This window comes from Anomaloglossus baeobatrachus, chromosome 1 (assembly GCF_048569485.1).
Source record: "Anomaloglossus baeobatrachus isolate aAnoBae1 chromosome 1, aAnoBae1.hap1, whole genome shotgun sequence".
In the NCBI taxonomy this organism is placed as follows: Eukaryota; Metazoa; Chordata; class Amphibia; order Anura; family Aromobatidae; genus Anomaloglossus; species Anomaloglossus baeobatrachus.
The window spans coordinates 609,329,558-609,351,356 of NC_134353.1; the positions used below are offsets into that span (position 1 = coordinate 609,329,558).

The 21,799-nt window shown below is 44.3% G+C and overlaps 1 protein-coding gene across 2 annotated transcripts in view; it reads right to left on the reverse strand.

Moving 5' to 3' along the window:
* GOLM1 (golgi membrane protein 1) overlaps positions 1 to 21,799 on the reverse strand; it is a 164,528-nt gene that overhangs the window by 94,260 nt on the left and 48,469 nt on the right. For both annotated transcript variants that reach the window (XM_075318475.1, XM_075318466.1), the window contains exons 2-4: positions 15,944 to 16,093; positions 10,002 to 10,181; positions 2,252 to 2,306 (exon numbers count right to left, since the gene is read on the reverse strand). In XM_075318475.1, the coding sequence (XP_075174590.1) occupies positions 2,252 to 2,306; positions 10,002 to 10,181; positions 15,944 to 16,069 (361 nt within the window). In that variant the 5' untranslated portion in view covers positions 16,070 to 16,093. The remainder of the gene's footprint in view (positions 1 to 2,251; positions 2,307 to 10,001; positions 10,182 to 15,943; positions 16,094 to 21,799) is intronic.

Below are 21,799 nucleotides of genomic sequence, written 5' to 3' on the forward strand. Positions count from 1 at the left end.
AAGTAGTTTGGAAGTGAAGTAGACAGGAGGTCAGGAGCAGGGCTCCTAGGAAGCCATCTAGGTAGCAGACGGTGGTCTGAGCCTAGAGGAGCTGGACCCCCGGTCACAGGAGATGTTTAGTGCTGTAGTGCACATTTGGTGCTGGCTTTTTGTTTTTTCTTCATTGAATTGGTCGGTGGTTGACCTCCACCTTGCTATGCACCCCAATTTGGGATGTATTCCATCTGTCTGGATTTTGGCGGTTGGTGACTGTTCACATTAAGTCATCAGGCTTTGTCCACAGGCTATTTACTTCATGCAGCATTTGCTTGGACCTGTCCCGCCCACAGCCATGACTCAGTCATGGGTACGGGATTGAAATAGACCAGGTGAGTGCTGCTAAGAGCAGTTCTACTATTCATATGTGAGGCCGTATGGCACATTTTATAAAAATATTTTAGTGTAGGACTGCTTCAAATGAGATTTGCCGTGACGTGGCGAAGCAGCTCAAGAAATTGCAATTTTTTGCCAAAAATCTCAAAAAAATTTTTATAATAAGTACAGTTTGGAATGTTTAGTGCTGTAGTGCACATTTGGTGCTGGCTTTTTGTTTTTTCTTCATTGAATTGGTCGGTGGTTGACCTCCACCTTGCTATGCACCCCAATTTGGGATGTATTCCATCTGTCTGGATTTTGGCGGTTGGTGACTGTTCACATTAAGTCATCAGGCTTTGTCCACAGGCTATTTACTTCATGCAGCATTTGCTTGGACCTGTCCCGCCCACAGCCATGACTCAGTCATGGGTACGGGATTGAAATAGACCAGGTGAGTGCTGCTAAGAGCAGTTCTACTATTCATATGTGAGGCCGTATGGCACATTTTATAAAAATATTTTAGTGTAGGACTGCTTCAAATGAGATTTGCCGTGACGTGGCGAAGCAGCTCAAGAAATTGCAATTTTTTGCCAAAAATCTCAAAATTTTTTTTATAATAAGTACAGTTTGGAATGTTTAGTGCTGTAGTGCACATTTGGTGCTGGCTTTTTGTTTTTTTTATGTTCTAAATGTGTCTTAATAATGCCTATGGCGAGGACCCTAATAGGTGTCTCTGTGACGCCCCTGGACTATCAGGTCATCACAGGGTATTGTGCAATCTGCCCTCCGTGCAATATCCACCTTCTTCTTGGTTATGGGTCCCCAAATATATGGTGTTGCCTACATCAGCTGATTAAATCCTAGGTACACTCTGCACCACACCTACCAAACACGCCAGTGGACGGCCTGAGTGCAATAGGGTTGCCCACTTGGGGGTTAGTTAAGGGGAGGTCAGGAGTGTCAGGAAGCGAGAAGTAGTTTGGAAGTGAAGTAGACAGGAGGTCAGGAGCAGGGCTCCTAGGAAGCCATCTAGGTAGCAGACGGTGGTCTGAGCCTAGAGGAGCTGGACCCCCGGTCACAGGAGATCGTGACAAGGGGCACGGAACGGTCGAGGAGGACAGCCGGCGGACTTGTACCATCACCGGGCTGGGACCAGTGCACGACGGGGTACGTTGACCCAAGGTCAGGGAGTAGCTTCAGGCAACTTGACAATTTACCCAACGAGAATGGAGCCTTCAAGATCCGCTCTCCACCCGCTCCAAAATCGGGGTACTAGTGCAACGAGGGGAATAGGACTTTCCACTAAAACAGTCAGGGAAATCCTAAGCGTGAACCCTAAGGGCAAGCTCCCACACTTAGCCATAGTGGGGAGCAGGACCCGGTAAGTTCCAATCTACCGGGACCAACAGAGAAGTAAACTTAGTGCCAGGAGGCAGGTCACGGATCACCTAGTAGCACCACTGGGGACAGGACCCGAACTAGCTCCCCTCAGCGGCAGCAGTATCCAGATCTTTGGTTTATCCAGTTGTCGGTGTCAGATTTATGGACTTTATGGAGTGAGTACGCAAGTGACCCCTTCGCTCCCCACGGCAATCCCCGAACACGATCACCGAGTCCCGGGGCACTCCCCCTACCCATGAAGGGTTCCAACATCTGGCTGCCCCACTCCACATTACCACATACCACGGGTGGCGTCACAAACTCTATAACACAATCCCCTGTAAATACCCCCCTTCATTTGAGACCCCTCGAGCCACCGCAGATCCGGCTGCTGATACCGGGCGGCACACCGCCACTTTCCATGGGTTTACTTTTCAGGAGTTAATTGCAGAGTAGCTGTACGGATCATAAAATACAACATACAAACAAAAGCTACAAAGTACAAAAGTCTATTTACCTTGAAGGACTTGTAGAAGGTGGTCTTTGGCAGTTACATTGCTCTGTAAATTCTCCTGTAAAAAAAATTACAGAGAATAACTTTTCTGAAGAATAAAAACAAAATGCATGAATACTGTAAGTTCTGTATAAAGTCTAACTGGAAAAACCTGTCACGCTACTACCGTCATGCGTGGTGATGCCCTTCTCACTCATTTGTTGTGGCTGTGCTGTCCCCATTCTAAGCCTCACCATGACAGTAAAGTGATTGTGGGCACAGCATAAGATTGAACATTTACCATCTGCCAGATGGGCATAGAAGACTGAAAGAAGGTACATGGTGATGTGGAGGAGTCGGCTCTACATACATAAATCGGAAGCGATCCAGATCTACCACTTTTGGGTGTATGTGGGTTCATGATACTTGTGCTAACTTTAAGAACTCCATACTGGATCAATTGCGGTGACTGACCAAATAGCCTCACCAAGAAGTCCTTCCAGGAAAGAACACTATTATAATCTGTTAACTACAAAAATTATGTTCAGCATGTGATATAACATACTAAGGGGCTAAGAATAACAAATAAATTATATAGGAAATAGATAGAATCAGTTGTGCCAGAGCTGTTAGATGTTGACATATAGATGTAAAACTTGTAAAACTAACAAAAATATAAATATTATAAAATTTAATATAATATATTAATGCTGCTCTAAAGCCTACAGAACTAGGACTGCAGCCTGGGACTACAGTGCTGGCTGCCAGATTGGATCGGTACCTGTTACTTTAGCTGAGTAAGTAATGCAATGTACTTATAATGTTGAAATCCTTCATAGTAACATTTTATATAATATCATCAATACACAAACTAAAATGTTGTTCAAAGGTAACAGACTATATAACTCAACTCTCTATATCCCTACAAATACTGAAGACGTGCATTCATAAATTGGTACGGTCCAAAGTCCAACTCTGTTTCTTTATGACACCGATAATAAAAATCTACACAGGATTTATGAGGAGCTGCATGCAGAAACAATGGATACAAAAATTACACCCTCCAAAAGTCACTTCAGTATGTCCTTTAGGGTATGTGCGCACCTAACCACTTTTTTTTTTAGCTCCAAAGATGCTGCATTTTTGGCCGCAAAAAAAGCACAAAAATGCATCCGCGGCAAAAACGCATACAAAAAATATGTGTTTTTACGGCTTTCTGGGCTGCGTTTTGTTGTTTTTTTTTTGTTGTTTTTTTTATCAGTGAACAATGCCATTAAAGATTTGTGAAGAAAAAAAAAATAAATAATAAGATCTGATGCCATTTCCTTCTTCAATCTGCTCTCCTTCATTCTCCTTCATTCTCTACTAGTGTATGCAGGAGAGCAGACAGCTGCAGAACTACAAGGCTCAGCATGCTCCATCCAGGACTGTATGCTGGAGGAAGAGGCAGGGGGAGCAGAACTACAAGGCTCAGCATCCTCCATCCAGGACTGTATGCATGTTTTTTTTTTTGCCGTAAAACGTAAAAAAAAAAAAATGATGTGGGCTTCGCCATATTTTTGTATGCTAGCCAGGTACAGCAGGCAGGTATGGCTGCCCCCAACCCCCTGGTGGCTATTTGTACCCGGCTAGTAACTAAAAATATAGGGAAGCCCTTTTTTTTTTTAATTATTTCATGAAAAAAGAAAAAAGAATTCCGTGGGTTTCGCCTAATTTTTGTGTCCAGCCAAGTACAACTAGGCAGCTGGGGATTGGAATCCGCAGCACAGGGTGCCCAAGCTTTCTGGGCACCCCCTAAGGGAATTGCAGTCCGCAGCCGCCCAAGAAAATGGCGCTTTCATAGAAGCGCCATCTTCTGGTGCTGGATCCAACTCTCCCAGCGGCCCTGGTGCTGGGTGGCTCGCTGGGTAATTATGGGGTTAGGGCAAACTGTGTATTATCAACTGGCCCTAAGCCCGAACTTCATGGAGTCACACCAATATTAGACATGACCACCATGGAGATAAAAAAAAACCCAACAAAACAAAAAAAACAAAAAAACAAACACAAAACAGTAAAATATTTTTTTTAGAAATAAAACACAACACAATTAGTGACTCCATCTTTATTGAACTAAATACCCTCCCTTTGCCGTAGTCCTGGGTCAAGGGTCCCGCGATGTCCAATCCGGATCCAATATGATCTGATCGGTTTGCTGAAAGGCAAAGCGATCAGATGATGTGTCAGGTTCAAGGACCTGAATCACATGACACATCAGCTGATTGTTTAAAAGCTGTTGTATACAATCAAACTGGCCGGGCGGTAAAAAGCCGTATGTTCACTGCTGGACTGTCTGCTGATGCCATCAGATGACCGCATCAGCTGATCACCGGCAGGTCCTGGAGCGATTGGACGTGTTCCGGGAGTCTGCAGACAGGTGAATATAATTTTTTTCTGCTGTTCACTTCTGATTTCGCTTAGCAGCTGGGACCAGAAGGGAGGTGGCAGCAGGGGTGGCAGTATCGGGAGAGGAGCTAGAAGCGGACATGGTGCAGGATGGAAGGTGGAACCAGTGGTGGCGGTACCGGGAGGATGGGATGGTGGTAGGAGCGGACATCTTCACTTTACCAACACAAGGAATGCTAGGTGAGTACAATCCTCTTCCTGTACACGTGACTGTACTACCCACCCCTTGACTGTACTACCCACTATGTTTTTAGTCATAGAAATGCAGCTATATTTGCAATTTGCGTTTTTCATTGCATTTTTGATCATCTCATTGAACTCAATGGGTGAAAAACGCAGTAAAAAACGCAGGAATAATTGACATGCTGCGTTTCTGTGGACACCATAAAAATGCAGCTAAAAAACCCCCCACAAAAACCGCTGTGTGCAGAAAGCAAAAATGAAAACTGAGACTTTGCTGGTGAAACAAAGTCATGCAGTTTTCTGAACAAAAACGCATCCGAAAAACACAGTAAAAAAAAAAAAAACAACGCGTAGTGCGCACATAGCCTTAGGTTTCTTCATATGGTGTAGAACTAGGTAAAAAAAAAAAAAGCAAGAAAATAAGTAGTTATGATTGCATTTTAATGAAAATATAGAGGGTTGCGTGTTATAGGTGTGGTCTTTAAAAAGACTGTAATCAAGTAGAGACTACTGAGAGACCAAGGTCTGTAATTAGCGTTTCTTATTATTGATTATGCAGTAATGTCTGTTGAATAAATAGAAAACTGAGAAAATAAGATGTTGCATGTTTTAATTTGGGCTGGGATAGAGGTTAGTGGATTGTGGACCTATAGGGGAATGAGCACAAATCCATTAGCTAAAAGTGTATGAAACAATGTGCTGGAGACATGATGGTGTCATAAGTATTACAGGTTCTAATCTGCACTTATAGTGCAGCCTTCCTCACAGCGCTTCTAGCCACAAAATAGTCCATCACTCTCCTCCAATTGAAAAACACTTCATATGGTTAAAACTGGTTTTCATTTGGAGGAGGTTGACAATCAGGTCTAGTCATATGCTTCTCCACCAGGACCGGAGAGCTGTGCAGTCAGTGAGGAAAGCTGTACTAATAAGCACATTAATATTTATACATTAGTAAGTGCCACAATCATGTTCCCAATGCGTAGACAAAAATAAGGTTAAGTGCCCAACCCCTTTAATGGTCTTCAAACTAAGAGGCAGATTCATTAAGAATGGAGTATCATATACCAGTCATAAATTAATTTAATGTATCATATGCCAGTTAGCCCTATAATTAAAAAGGTATCTGTCACCAGGATTTTGCTACCGCATCTGAGAGCAGCATAATGTAGAAGCATAGACAATTCCAACAATGTATCATTTAGTTTACTGGGTGCAGCAGTTGTGAGAGTTTTTAGATTTAGAATCCAGCTGTAGCAGAGCTCAGAAAGATAACTCCGCCCACTTCACAGCTTTCTGAGTACATTGTATGTTGACATAAAGCTACTAATCAGTGCTGGTGGTAAGGTTGGATCAGGTCTCACATGGGACCTAGTCCAGGCAGTTATATCCTGCTCAGGAAACGGGGACTGTATTGAAATAACAGCACACAAGCAATGACAAATCCCTGAAATCAGTGTCTCAGCCCCTATGTTATGCTGTCCTCTGATTAGATAGCAAAAATCTGCTGACAAATTCCCTTTAAGAGGAAAATTGAACACAAGGATTTAAAAAAAGCCGGTATATTTGATGAATTTCATGGGAGGATGTTCCCTCAGCCCATCTCCTTTCCAGCTCTGCTCAATTTGGCAGAACGGCTTCAACCGGACATGAAAACACGAAGAGTCGAAACAATTTTTGCACAACTCAAACAACGCCAGTATTCTAGCAGGAGAGCTTCGATGAATTACCCTGTAAGGCCCTGTTCGCACACTACTTGTTTTGCTGCAGAATTGGTGCGGTTTTTGTTCATAAGCTTCATGCAGTCCTTCCCCAGCAAAATCTATGAGAAATCCAAAATGTTGTGCGCACATTGCGTTTTTTTTCCTTACAGGTTTTGCTGCAGAATTTCTGCAGCATATCACTTCTTTTCTGCGTTTTTCCCTGTGTTTTGCCATTGACAATGTTAAAAAAACGCAGGGGCAAAACTGCAGGGAAAAACGCGGTAAGTCTGCACCAAAAACGCATCATAACGTGGTAAAACCGCATGAGTTTTTGGTGAGGATTTTCTACAGGTAGGTGAGTTTTTCTGACAGAAGGTGCGTTTTTTCGCTGGAGCAACAAATCCGTAGCGCGCGCACATAGCCTAAGCAATCCAGTCCTCTTCCTCGCTGAACAACCTATTAGTATTTTTCACCCAGGCCACTTCAGCTAACACATTGTGCTGACTTTCCTGAGCAGACTAACAGGTCTGCAGAGGGCTTTAATGACAGTTCTGTTGTACAGCAAGAGGCCTATATGTCAGGATAATACTGCGGGTGTTAATCTATTCGCAGCTGATAATCCAGCAGCCAGAACAGTAACCTCTTTCAGATGAATGGTAGACCTAATAAACACTTTCTACCTCTCAGTATCCACTGCTCTTCTTTTGATTAGCTGGCCTGGCAAAACATCATTGTTACAGCATGATACACATGTGGCAACTGCCAAGAGGTGGTTCCCAGAGCTCCCATCCCGCAGCTACAGATTACTAATCTTGCCACTGGACTAGGTACTGCCACTCAAGTGGCCCCATCTCAGGATAGTTACACTATCCACACCAATATGGCTCCAAATCCATCCTCCAACACTGCTTTCTCTTTGGGGCTGTAATCCATCACTATCTTGACACTGTAGTAATCAATGACATTTCCTTGTCAACTTACTTCCATTCATTGAGAAAGCTTCAGAATTGGGTGGTTGAATTATTGTGTAAAGTGAGTATGGAAGAAGTCAGAAAAATGTAGACTAAAACATCAGTTTCAAAATATAAAATTATATATTAGTAATGAGTAATTAGTAATTATATATTAGTATACATACATTTTTAAGCTCATAGCTTGTTGTATATTCACTTTCATAGGAATTTAGGAGAGTTCAGACATGTAAAGGATGATCTAGCAGTGATCGAAAATCTATCACCACCTCTTAGGCTATGTGCGCACTGGGAAATGGAATTTTCTTGAGAAAATTCCGCATCCTCTCAAAGATTACCGCACCCGCGGTAAAAAACCGCGGGAAACCGCACCCGAAAACCGCATGCGGTTTGCCGCGGTTTTACCGCGGTATTATTCACGGTATTGCCGCGGTTTTGCCGCGTGCGGGTTGGGATGTGCTTTATTGCATTCAATGCAATAAAGCACATTGAAGAAAAAAAAAAAAAAATACATTTAATTCTGATAGTAGATAGACAGAAGAATAGACAGAAGAATCGATAGAGGGATAGATAGATAGACAGACAGATAGAGGGATAGATAAGAGGACAGATCGCTGCATTTCCCACGGTCGGCAGTGAGTTCACATTACCGGCCGTGGGAAATGACCGGTAATTACCTCTGCTGTCTGCTGCTTTCATTCAGCGCTGTGTCTGTGACAGTCGCGGCTGGATGGAAGCAGCGCAGGACGTCGGACCTGTGGATTACGCCGGAGCTTTGTTTCGGGGGGGGGTTAATAAAATGGTGAACGAGGCTTGTTGGTTTTATTTAAAATAAAGGATTTTTCTGTGTGTGTGTTTTATTCACTTTACTTACGGGTTGATCATGTCAGCTGTCTCATAGACGCTGCCATGATCAAGCCTGGAGTTAATGGCGGTGATCCACCACCATTAACCCCTTGTATTACCTTGCCACCACTGCTACACGGTGGCAAGAAGAGCCGACGACATGCCGGTCCTGCCGCATAATGCATGCGACAGTGCCGGGGCAGCTGCGGCTGATATTCTCGGCTGCGGGAGGGGGAGTGAGGTGGGGGACATTATCCCTGCCCCTCTCCCTCCCCAGCCTGAGAATAATGGCCCGCCGCTGTGTGCTTACCTCGGCTGGAAGGTAAATATGCAGCGGAGCCCACGTTCTTTTTTTTCTATATTTCCGTTTTCTTTCTATGTGTGTTCTATGTGTCTGTGTCTATGTGTTCTGTGTCTGTGATGCGTTTGTGTTTACTCTCTGCACGGCTTCCTCTTCCTGTAATGACATCACTTCCCTGCAAAACCGCAGGCAGCGATGTACATTACCGGAGGTAAACCGCGAAATACCGCAGGGAATAACGCAGGAAAACGCAGTGAACCGCACAGAATTTGCTTCCTGCGTTATTCCCTGCGGGATTTCATGATTAACATTGGAATCAATGGAGTGAAATCCCGAAGCGATGTGCGGAAAAAGAAGTGACATGCACTTGTTTTTGCTGCGGGATTCCCGCAGCAAAACATGCAGCTGTCAAATTCCGCCCAGTGCGCACAGGATTTTTTTTCTCCATAGGATTTGCTGGTGATTCACTGCAGAGATGTTATGAACATTTTCTGCAGCGAAACATGCGGAAAATCCGCGGCAAAATCCGGTAAGTGCGCACATAGCCTTATTCTGTATTCTACTTCATGGCGCATTCAGATCGGTCGATCAGTGCATATTTACTAGTTTGTTTACAGAGGCTGATGAAACAGTGATGAGAACTGAATGCTAGTATTTGCGATGATATTGGCAATACACCACATGTTGCATAGGGTGATGTGCTGGCAATAAGTAATTTTAGGTATGCATTTAAAAACATTTCTCCTCACAAGCAAGTGCTTTTCTTATTCAACCGGATGATTCTTGGCATATTTAGACATGCTGATAATCGAGAACAATTGTTCATCAACTATTAGTTTGTTTAATTGGATTAGTCTAGATATATTCATGCGGCTGCTGCTAAACACCCAGGTAATATGTCCAAATCTGTGCTGCTTATGAACAGAAGCGAAGTTTAGTACATTTGACATTAAATATAATGTAATGTAGCATTATAGAAGCCATTTTTAAAGGAATTGGAAGGTGGGAAAAATAGACATTTGGCATAGTCCTATAGCCATCATTGCTAATCCTAGTGATCACATTTACGTACATATATACACCAAATAAAGGAAATAAAACTTCACATCTGCAGTTCGATCATTGTACTAATAAGAAGGTAGCAAAATAAACTGAACAAATATACTCCAATTCTCAAAGCCGTTTTAGTGAATGTTCAGGCCCTTGTAAAGTAGGAATAATATGTATGTATCAGTGAGCACAATTCATCTGAGCAAGGTCCACATAATGGGAGTGTGGATGTGACAGTGAGTAAGTATAGATGACAATAGAGGAGCCCTTCCCACCTTCTCACTTTTACATAACATCTGCACATTCTGCATCTGGGAGCCGTGCAAAGACTGGATAGTGTCAATCTGCGTTTTCTGTTTCGCCAACATGTCTTCATATTCATTCTTTTTCATTTCTACAGCGCCTCTCTCCGCTGCTGCCCGGCGAATCCTGCCCTCCAGCTCCATCACTCGGCTCTGAGATTAGAAAAATAGATTATGATTAAAGGGTTGATCTCAAAATCACAATGTGGTGTTATAATAATGTACACATTTATTTATTAATTTGTAGACATACAACTCAGTTTGTCTTCATTTCTAGATTTAGTGTTCTTTTAATGCTTTAGTGGCTTAGCACTTTTTTCCTGGAGATGTCACATTGTTAGTACAAGTTCACTGTGTATGTACTTCACGGTCTATCCAAATATATGTGCCAAGTGCCCAATGCAGAGATCTGAACCATAGTAACAGAATGAGTAATGGAAATCTACTTTACAATCGTCACCCTCAAGTTGTAAAAAAAAAAAACAATTAAAAATGCTTCACAGAAGTAGTCTCTGGTGGTCTTTAAATTCCTGTTACATGATGGACCACTGTTTTCATGATACTTGAGGTGAAAATTATCCAATAGTGTCATTGATTCTTTGGAAAAAAAATAAAAATCTGTCTTTCCTCCATTTATACAGCACATGTCACAGCTCTCTTACTTTCCTTTTACGCACTCATGAGCAAATATCACCTATCAAGGGGACTGCTGAAATTTGCCTAATAGCAGGCAATGTGATAATACCATAACTAGAACTCCTTTCAACTCTATAGAGTCAACCGATGCAGCCGATCACTGCCAACTGAAGGTCAAGAGTTGTGCCGGCCAGTTTTATCCTTGAGACCGGTAACTGGCTGCAGCGATCAGGTAACCTAAGTACGTGACGGCATAGCTACAGAATCATCAGCGACCACCGTCACAACCTGTTCTTATAGAATGGTAGAGTTGGAAGTGACTTCAAAGGCCATCAGGCCCATTTCCCTGGGAGCGCAGGTTTTCCCAATTCATCCCAGTTATTTGTTTATTCAGCTTCCGCTTGAAGACCCAAAAGTCTCTTTTATTCAAAAACAAAGATCAAAGATTCCATTCTATGAAAAGTCAGTCATCTTAAAGATCTATTCATTGAGGAGTACAGAGTCTCTATCTATCCTGATTTCTCTGTGGAAGTGCAAAGGAGACAAGCAAAGCTCCTTGATGAAGCGGTTAAGCAATCTTCAATTATCTTATTTTATGCTTTATCTCATCTCTGGGTAATGACGACAGTAGAATCCAACCATTGTACTGTGTAATGGCCATGTCTTAGGGTACCTTCACACTTAGCGATGCAGCAGCGATCCGACCAGCGATCTGACCTGGTCAGGATCGCTGCTGCATCGCTACATGGTCGCTGGTGAGCTGTCAAACAGGCAGATCTCACCAGCGACCAGTGAACAGCCCCCAGCCAGCAGCGACGTGCAAGCGACGCTGCGCTTGCACGGAGCTGCCGTCTGGAAGCTGCGGAGACTGGTAACTAAGGTAAACATCGGGTATGGTTACCCGATGTTTACATTAGTTACCAGCGCACAGCTGTGTGTGCAGGGAGCAGGGAGCCGCGCACACTGAGCGCTGGCTCCTTGCTCTCCTACCATAGCTACAGTACACATCGGGTTAATTAACCCGATGTGTAATGCAGCTACATGTGCAGAGAGCAGGGAGCCGCGCACACTGCTTAGCGCTGGCTCCTTGCTCTCCTAGCTGCTGTACACATCGGGTTAATTAACCCGATGTGTACAGCAGCTACATGTGCAGAGAGCCGGAGCCGGCAGCACAGGCAGCGTGAGAGCTGCAGATGCTGGTAACTAAGGTAAATATCGGGTAACCACCTTGGTTACCCGATGTTTATCTTGGATACAGCTTACCTCAGCTGTCAGATGCCGGCTCCTGCTCCCCTGCTCGCTTCATTTGTCGCTCTCTTGCTGTCACACACAGCGATCTGTGTGTCACAGCAGGAGAGCGGCTTTGAAGAAAACGAACCAGGGCTGTGTGTAACGAGCAGCGATCTCGCAGCAGGGGCGAGATCGCTGCTCAGTGTCACACACAGCGAGATCGCTAATGAGGTCACTGCTGCGTCACAAAAACCGTGACTCAGCAGCGATCTCGGCAGCGAGCTCGCTGTGTGTGAAGCACCCCTTAAGGCCCAGTCACACTAAACAACTTACCAGCGATCCCAACAACGATACAACCTGATAGGGATCGCTGGTAAGTTGCTAGGAGGTTGCTGGTGAGATGTCCCACTAAGCGACGCTCCAGCGATCCCACCAGCAACTTGACCTGGCAGGGATCGCTGCAGCGTCGCTACACGTGGAAGCATGCTGCGCTTGGTAACTAAGGTAAATATCGGGTAACCAAGGAAAGGGTTTCTTGGTTACCCGATATTTACATTGGTTACCAGCGTCCGCAGAAGCCGGCTCCTGCTTCCTGCACATTCAGTTGTTGCTGTCTCGCTGTCACACACAGCGATCTGTGCTTCACAACGGGAGAGCAACAACTGAAAAATGGTCCAGGACATTCAGCAACAACCAACGACCTCACAGCAGGGGCCAGGTTGTTGCTGGATGTCACACACACAGCAACATTGCTAGCAAGTTGTGCCTCAGCAGCGATGTTGCTAGCGATGTTGCTTAGTGTGACGGTACCTTTACCGTGCAGAAACACGGATATCTCCTGGGCAGGGGAGGAAGCAAAGGAGTATGCAGACAGGACAGTATGGGATCACAGATGCTGCTTTTTGTGACTTAAAACATTTCCTTACCTATATGAAAAATGTTTTAAGTCACAGAAAAGAGCAGCTGCGATCCCATGCTTTGCTATCTGTATACTCTTACTTCCCTGCTCAGGAGATGTGGTATGTTAGACCATGTCCCTGCATATCAGACACGGCCATTACACAGTTCATTGATGGGACTCTTGTATAAGATTATGTCAGCACAGGAACATAACACAACCAATTAATGATCTTATATTTAGTACAAGGTCTATTGATTAAAATGTACTTTGTTCATGGGACAACCCCCTCTAAGGATCTGGCATGTCTGATATCAGACTACCAATCCTTGTATTCTCTAGAGAGAAGCTGCTGCCAGAGTGTTGTCAGTGGCTCTCTCATTGAGAACCCAAAAGCATGCAACAGAGTGCTGCAGACCTCTTTGGAAGCCATGGGTTTTGAGGATGTGTAGCACAACAGACACCACATGTTCCGTTAATGAGAAATCAGCGAAGGTGTAGATCTGAAGCCTCGGTTTCTCCATTTCTATTCCCTGCCCAGCACCGTCTCCACCAGCATTATTCACAGCTCCTTTGCATGAAGTCACACAACATAGAGGCAGTCAGTTAAGCAGGAGTTGGCAGCGCTGAGCAGGGAATAGAGCTGGAGTGACAGAGGCTTCAGATTTACCAAAACCATTTGTATATCAATTCAAACGCTGATTTTTCAGTAATGGAGGAACGGACTGGCCATGTGAAGGTATTGCTGGACTTGTCTTTGAAACAGCTACATGCATATATAAATAATTTGGAGAGTCAACAGATACTGACAGATTCACGTTAATGAAATCTGTTTAGAAGCCAATGCCCCGCTAATCCTTTGTTGATGGCTACTTTTGTAGTCAGAAAAGTTAGTGCTGGTCTTGCTGCCACCTGTTACTTCAACAGCAAAATGAAGAAGGGATGCTACCATCTGCCTAAACATATAGTGCTTGAGGGAAAGCAGATCCTTGTTGATTAATCTTTATAGTAGCACATACAGGCTTCCTTTAATAACTGAACTTGGCATCATAACCGCATTTTGTAATTTATTTTATTTGTGTGTTTACTGAAACACACCCCAAAAATATATATGTACGCATTACAAAAGGTGCCATAAAAATATTGTCTTACATTTTTTTCCTGGTTACTGTTATAGTAGCCATTTTGCATCTTTTCAGAATATTTTGGGACTTAACGTCTCGTTTGCTATTAGCCAACATCTTTATTATCCTCTAAGGAAAGAAAACTTATCCAGGTCTAGACCTCCTGACTGCTACCAGTTTATTTAATGGTGTGCAGACTATGCATTTCTCTGAAAGTTAAACACATTAGTAACACATATTTATCCTGTCCTCAGTATTAAAAGGCTTTAGAAATATTTAATTTTTTTTAGTTAAAATGTGCAGTGTAATTTGCAAAAAAAAACAAAAAACAACTGTCTTTCATGACTTAGGGGTACTTTAGACGCTGCAATATCGCTAATGATTTATCGTCGGGGTCACGGAGTTTGTGATTCACATCCGGCGTCGTTAGCGACATCGCAGCGTGTGACACGTACGAGCGACCTTAAACGATCGCAAAAGAGACAAATATCGTTTGTTTTGGAGAGGTCGTCCAAACACCAAAAATCGTTGTCTCATAAGTAGCGATGTTGTTCGTCGTTCCTGCGGCATCACACATAGCTATGTGTGACACCGCAGGAGCGACGAACATCTCCTTACCAGCCTCCACCGGCAATGAGGAAGGAAGGAGGTGGGCGGGATGTTACATCCAACTCATCTCCGCCCCTCCGCTTCTATTGGCCGGCTGCTTAGTGACGCCGCAGTGACGTCGCTATGACGCCGTACGCACCTCCCCCTTGAGGGAGGGATTGTTCGGTGGTCACAGCGACGTCGCTGATGAGGTATGTGCGTGTGACGCTGCCGTAGCGATAATGTTCACTACGGCAGCAATCACCACATATCGCTGGAACGTCGGGGGCGAGTGCTATCGCTCTCGACATCGCTAGCAATCGCTACCAATGTTGCAGCGTGTAAAGTACCCTTTACATTGTACCATTAGTCCAACTAGTGGGTGCAGTCTGAAAAGGGTTATGGCTTATTGAAAAGGGAGATTATCTTTACAACCAGTATGATGCACCAAAATCATGTGGCACATTTCTGGCACAAAGTAAAGCTAACTCATAGGTGGTATAAACTTAGAATAGACAGTCTTAATATATGACAGATTTATCAAAGAACATTAAGGAGTTATTCCCATCTCTAAGATCCTATACTAATCTGTAGTAGATGTAATAATAGTAATATTAGCAAATACCACCAATTAGAAAGGTAGTATAGTTCTTCCGATTCACTATGTTGCTTATCTCATGTGCATGGCATTGCAGAACGTTAGGTATCTGTGGTTATAACCACGCATATAGTGACAGTTAGTTAGTTGCTATTGGTCATAACCATGGATACCTAAGGTCCTGCAATGCCCTGCACATGAGGTAAGCAACAGTGAATCAAAAGAACTATATTACATTTCTAATTGGTGTTATTGGCGAATATTATTATATTAAATATTATTAATAATTTTATTATTATTCATACTACACCTACTACATATTGGGCTAGGATCTTGGCAATGGCCTTTAACTTTGATAAATTTGACTCTTTTTAAGACAGACTACCACTTTAAGAAGAAGGGTATGTTTTTATTCAGTATTTGCAACCAAAAATCTGCTGCCATTGGTATAGAGTGTTAGCAGGAAAAATGCTGCATAAAATAGGTAAGTTTTCATGTTTTTTTTCACATTTATTAGAATGGGTGTAAAACACTGCAAAAACAGAAGAATTAACATGCTGTATTTTACTGCTTTGTAGTGTAGGTTATCCAGTCCAGTACTCTAAAGTACAAAGAGATGTATATCCCTTCACATATAGGATATTCTTTGTAGCTACTGAGCTAGAAATGTTCCATGGTACTAAGCAGCAGATGCCACATCATCTGTTGGTGTTGGCAGCATAACGGAGCAGGATATGTGCAGGCAATAAGAGTTTGCCATGAGCAAATTAAAAATCATAACCAACTATAGTTTGCAAAGCACAAGATAAAAACAATAAATACAAGGGAAAAGGTATCCTACCTGTAATTCCACACATCGAGTGCTCGTAATCCAGTAGTTTATTCCCAGGACAAACACACATGCTAGCAGCACGGCAATAAGAAGTGGTGGCGACTTCATTGCTCTGCGGCCACTCCCTAATCCCATAATATAAAGTACAGCTGATCAAACCTGCAGCAAAATTAAAATACAATGCATGAATACACATACAGGGACATGGAACAAATAAAGACAAAAACGGTCAGTCAGTCAGAGAATATCTAGAGGGTCAGAGATATTATGCACATGGCGATGACAACAGCTTTCAGCTAAGTCACATTATGTTTCCAGGATCCGAGCTGGCCTTTCTTACTGCTTTCTATACATAAAGTTAAAAACATAACATTTTGAACGTTTACAGGTCAGGCAAGTAACAAAATGAACCCCTGTAATCTATGATCACAAGTATGAAGTAAGCAAAAAGGAACAGGGATAGGCAAATAAAATAAATAAATCATATAACGGAGGTTTATCTTCAAACAGAGCTGGCATTGGGCAAGTCATCCCTGTCATCAGCATAGGAGTGACAGTAAAATAAATAAGTGGGTGGAACGGTGGACCGAGACATTTAGCCACACCTTGTGTGCACCGAGCATCCTCATTGGTATATAACAAAGTTGTCTCTTAGGCTGGTTTCACACTATGTTTATTTAACATCCGTCCATAACGTTTTTTTAGCGGAAAAGCGGATCCTGCATTTACTGCAAAAAACGCATGCAAACGCATGTGTTATTTTGCAGGATCCGGTCACTGGATGTTTAGGGGCGGGCATTGGAGTCATGTGATCGGGAGTGAGGGGAACTAGACTGGGAGCCGGCTTCTGACAGCTGCAGACGCTGGTAACCAAGGTAAACATCGGCCTTGGATACCCGATATTTATCTTGGTTACGAGTGTCTGCAGCTGCTAGGAGCAGGGCTGCCTGCACACGTAACCAACGTAAACATCGGGTAACTAAGATAAGTGGTTACGCGATATTTACCTTGGTTACGAGTGTCTGCAGCTCTCAGGTGGGAGAGAGAGGGAGGGGAGGAAGGGGGAAAGACAGAGATAGAGAGAGAGGGTGAGGGAGGGAGGAGGAGAGAGAGACAGATCATGCGAGACTGGTTCTGGGCATGCTCAGTACTTTCTGGGCATGCTCAGTACAAAAGCAGGATCCTGTCTATCAGCACGCCAGCGTTCACCTGCGTTTGCGTGCTGTTTAGTCAGGATCCAGCAATTTGCAGTATTTGGACGCAGCTCAAAAACGCTACAAGTAGCGTTTTTGAAACATGTTAAAAAACTGCAAGTCGCTGGATCCTCACTATAACGCACGCAAACGCAGGTGAACGGATGTTAACGCGAGTCCATTGCAAATGCATTGAAATGAAAACGCATTTGCACTGGATCCGCTTGTCCGCTAAAAAAACGTTATGGACGGATGTTAAATAAACGTAGTGTGAAACCAGAGAAACAGATTTAAAAACAGAAAGAATGATTTGTTGGTTGCTTCATTGGGGGACACAGAAACCATGGGGATGGTGTGCTGTTACCTGGAGGCTAACACTATTACATCCTAAATGATAATTGGTTCCTGCCCTGCAGCCTATACCTCGCCTGCTAACATCAGGTCTTCTCAGTTGGAGGCAACTGAGGTCTCAGTCTCAGACCTATTTTAAACCTTTAGGCCCTGTGCGCAGTTACCGTTTTTTCACACGGATTTCCTGCGGTTTTGCAGCATGTTTCGCTGCAGAAAACGTTCATAACATCTCTGCAGTGAATCACCAGCAAAACCTATGGAAAAAAAAATGCTGTGCGCACTATGCGGAATTTGACAACTGCATGTTTTGCTGCGGGAATCCCGCAGCAAAAACAATTGCACGTCACTTCTTTTCCGCACGTCGCTGCGGCATTTCACTCCATTGACTGCAATGTAATTGTGAAATCCCTCAGGGAATAACGCAGGCAGCAAATTCTGTGCGGTTCATTGCGTTTTCCTGCGTTATTCCCTCCGGTATTTCGCGGTTTACCTGCAGTAATGTACATCGCTTGTCTGCGGTTTGCAGGGAAGTGATGTCATTATGACAGGAAGAGGAAGCGGAGCAGAGAGTAAACACACACATCACACTCACAGACATAGAACACACACATCACACTCACACACAGACATATAGAATACACATAGAAATCAAACAGAAATATAGAGAAAAAAAAACACGTGGGCTCCCCCGTATTTTTACCTTATAGCCGAGGTAAACACACAGCGGCGGCCCAGTATTCTCAGGGTGGGGAGGGCGAGGGGGCAGGGTTAATGTCCCCCGCCTCCCTCCCGCAGCCGAGAATATCAGCCGCAGCTGCCCCGGGACTGTCGCATGCATTATGCGGCAGTACCGGAGTGTCCCCAGCTCTTCTAGATGCCGTGATGCGGTGGCGATCCAGGTAATAAGGAATTAACGGCGGCGGATCGCCGCCACTAAGTCCAGGCTTGATCATGGCAGCGTCTATGAGACAGCTGACATAATCAACCCGTAAGTAAAGTGAATAAACACACACCGAAAAATCCTTTATTTTAAATAAAACACAAAAAAGCTCCTGGTTCACCCGTTTATTAACCCCCCCCGAAACACACCGTTCCGGCGTAATCCACAGCTCCAGCATAATCCACGTCCTGCGATGCTGGCATCCAGAAGTGAGTGACACAGACACAGGCTGAATGCAGCCTCGCAGCGAGCCTGCAGAGGTAACCACAGGGCATTTCCCACGGCCGGTAATGTGAACTCACTACCGACCATGAGAAATGCAGCGTGTGCTCACAGGGACTCTGTCTATCTATCCCTCTATCTAACTATCTAGCCATCTATCTATTCTTCTATTTATCTATCTGCTATATAAGGAAATTACTTTTTTTTTTTTTTCAATGTGCTTTATTGCATTGAATGCATTAAAGCACATGTATCAACCCACACGCGGCAAAACCGCGGCAATACCGCGAACAATACCGCGGTAAAACCACGGCAAACCGCATGTGGTTTTCGGGTGCGGTTTGCCGCGGTTTTTTACCGTGGGTGTGGTAATCTTTCAATGCCTGCGGAATTTTCTTGAGAAAATTCAATTTTCCAGTGCGCACAAAGCCTTAAAGGCCAAGTTTGGCTGTAACCCATTTCTCTTTTCTTTCAGATAGATAGCTTTTAGGGTAACAAGTTGTAACTGGGCAGACTGTTTTACCCACCTAGAGGCGGAGAGTACAGGCTGTAATTGTTCAGTTGGTATCCCCTCGCGCCTTTATGGCTACACCACATACCTGGATGCACACACGTCTCCTGGTCAGATTTCTTTTCACTTACCGATTAGTAATTGGGGAGGTCACATAGACACCTTCCATTACTAATTTATGGCTTAGTGGCAGTGCATGCAATCAGTAGCCCCTCATAACCCCGTTGCCACCGCACCAGGGCAATCGAGATGAACCGTGTAAAGTTCCGGGATTGTCGCATCTAGTTCTGGGAGGTTGCAAGCTGTTATTTTTAGGCTGAAGGGGCCCAATAACCATGGGTATCCTTAGCCTGAAAATACCAGCCCTCAGCTGTCTGCTTTATCATGGCTGGGTATCAAAATTGGGGGGACCGCGCACTGGTTTTTAAAAATATTTAAATCTTAAAAAAAAAAAACAAAAAAAAAAAAAGCCACATGGGGTCCCTTTTATTTTGATTCACAACCAACATAGGCACGGGCTCCAGCCTGCAGCCGTATGCTTTAACTGTGCTGGGTAACATAATATGGGGGGATCCTACGCCAATTTCTTTCTTTCTTTATTTTTGCACCACAATAGGGACACACACTGCGTGCGCGATTGCAAAAAGTCAGACACGCTCTCACAGAGGGTGGGGGCGCAGTCTGACTGCAACCAATCAGATGCTGGGTCTACACGTGGGCGGGGAAGCAATGAGATGCATGAGGTTAATAGGCGGCGCTGGAAGTCGTGTTGCCACAGCAGGGGAGACTGGTAAGTATAACGCTTTTGCTCTATTCCCATTTTCTTTTTTTCATTTTATTTGCTTATTTTTTCAAATTAGCAAGGTGACCGAATCCGGATAAATTACCTGGAGTTTCCTGAGAACTCCGGGCCCAGGATCGGCGCACGGGTACTAGGTAACCCACGTGGGTCCTGACCTTTGCAGTCTGGGTCCGTCCATCACTTGTAATTAATCATTCTGTACACAGACTATCATTGTTCCTGGCAGCACATGTCCTGTGTCTACAGAATGCTGTGCTGCCAAAACAATGGTTTTTAAGGAAGGTTAAACATTGCCTGCTGAAGTAAACTTGCTTTTTGCTCATTCATTGGGTGATTGCTAGCCTATTTAAACTGACCGATTATTGGAAAACAAGCTTTCACAAGAATGCTCATTCACGACAATTGGCCAGTGTAAATTAACCCATATTCTCAAAGAATAATCAATGTTTTTGTAAAACACTTAATTTAACCTATGACAGGCTGAAACAGAGTGGTGGTGTATTGGGCATAATAAACAACCATCACACCCTGCTGGACTCTGTCCATCTTTTTACGTTTGTTGTAAGCCGCATCATGTGTTCGGAAAAGCTACTTCTGGTTAAAGATTAGCCAGTAACAAGTCTTTGTGATTACTTACAAACTTGAGAAATAAATCTTAAACCCTTAAGGACAAAGCCAGTTTTGACTTTTATGACCAGGCCAAGTTTTAGAACTCTGACCACTGTCACTTTATGAGTTAACTAGAAGGTGGCCCGATTCTACGCATCGGGTATTCTAGAATTTACGTATTGTGTAGTTCATGTATGATTTTTGTTATATATATATATATATATATATATATATATATATATATATATATATATATATATATATATATATATATATATATATATATATATATATATATGTTGTGTGTAGTTACCAAGTGTTTGTGTAGGGGCTGTACATGTTCTGGGTGTTGTCTGGGTGTGACGGGGGGTGAGAGCGGTGTTGCATGTGTGTTGCGTGTGTTGCGTTGTTTGTGGAGCGCTGTGTGTCTGTAGCGTTGTGTGTGTGTTGCGCGGTTTGTGTGTGTGTGGTGTGTTTTGGGGGGAGGTATATTTTGTGCAATGTGTGTGTTGTGCGGTATGTGCGTATATTTGTGTGTGCCGCGGTGTTTGTGTGTTGGGTGTTGTGTGTGTGCAGCGTTGTCTGTGTTTGTGGGTCACTGTGTAGGGCAGTTGTTTGTGGTTCCCAGTGTGTGTGTGTGTGTGGTGTGTGTTGTGTTGTGTTGTGCAGTGCGCGCGCGTGCGTGTGTGTGTGTGTGTGTGTGTGCGCATCAGCCTCTCTTCTCTCAGCCTACCTCTCCCAACCTCCCTCCTCCCAGCCTCCCTCAGCATCAGCCTCCCTCTCCCAGCCTCCCCAAGCATCAGCCTCCACCAGCATCAGCCTCTCTCCTTCCAGCCTCCCCCAGCATCAGCCTCCGCCAGCATCAGCCTCTCTCCTTCCAGCCTCCTCCAGCATCAGCCTCCCTCTCCCAGCCTTCCCCAGGATCAGCCTCTCTCCTCCCAGCCTCCGTCCTCCCAGCCTTCCCCAGCATCAGCTTTCCCCTCCCAGCCTCCCTCAGCATCAGCCTTCCCCAGCATCAGCCTCTCTCCTCCCAGCCTCAGCCTCTCTCCTTCCAGCCTCCCCCAGCATCAGCCTCTCTCCTTCCAGCCTCCCTCAGCATCAGCCTCCCCTTCCCAGCCTTCCCCAGGATCAGCCTCTCTCCTCCCAGCCTCCTTCCTCCCAGCCTCCCTCAGCATCAGCCTTCCGCTCCCAGTCTCCCCCAGCATCAGCCTCCCCAAGCATCAGCCTCCACCAGCAT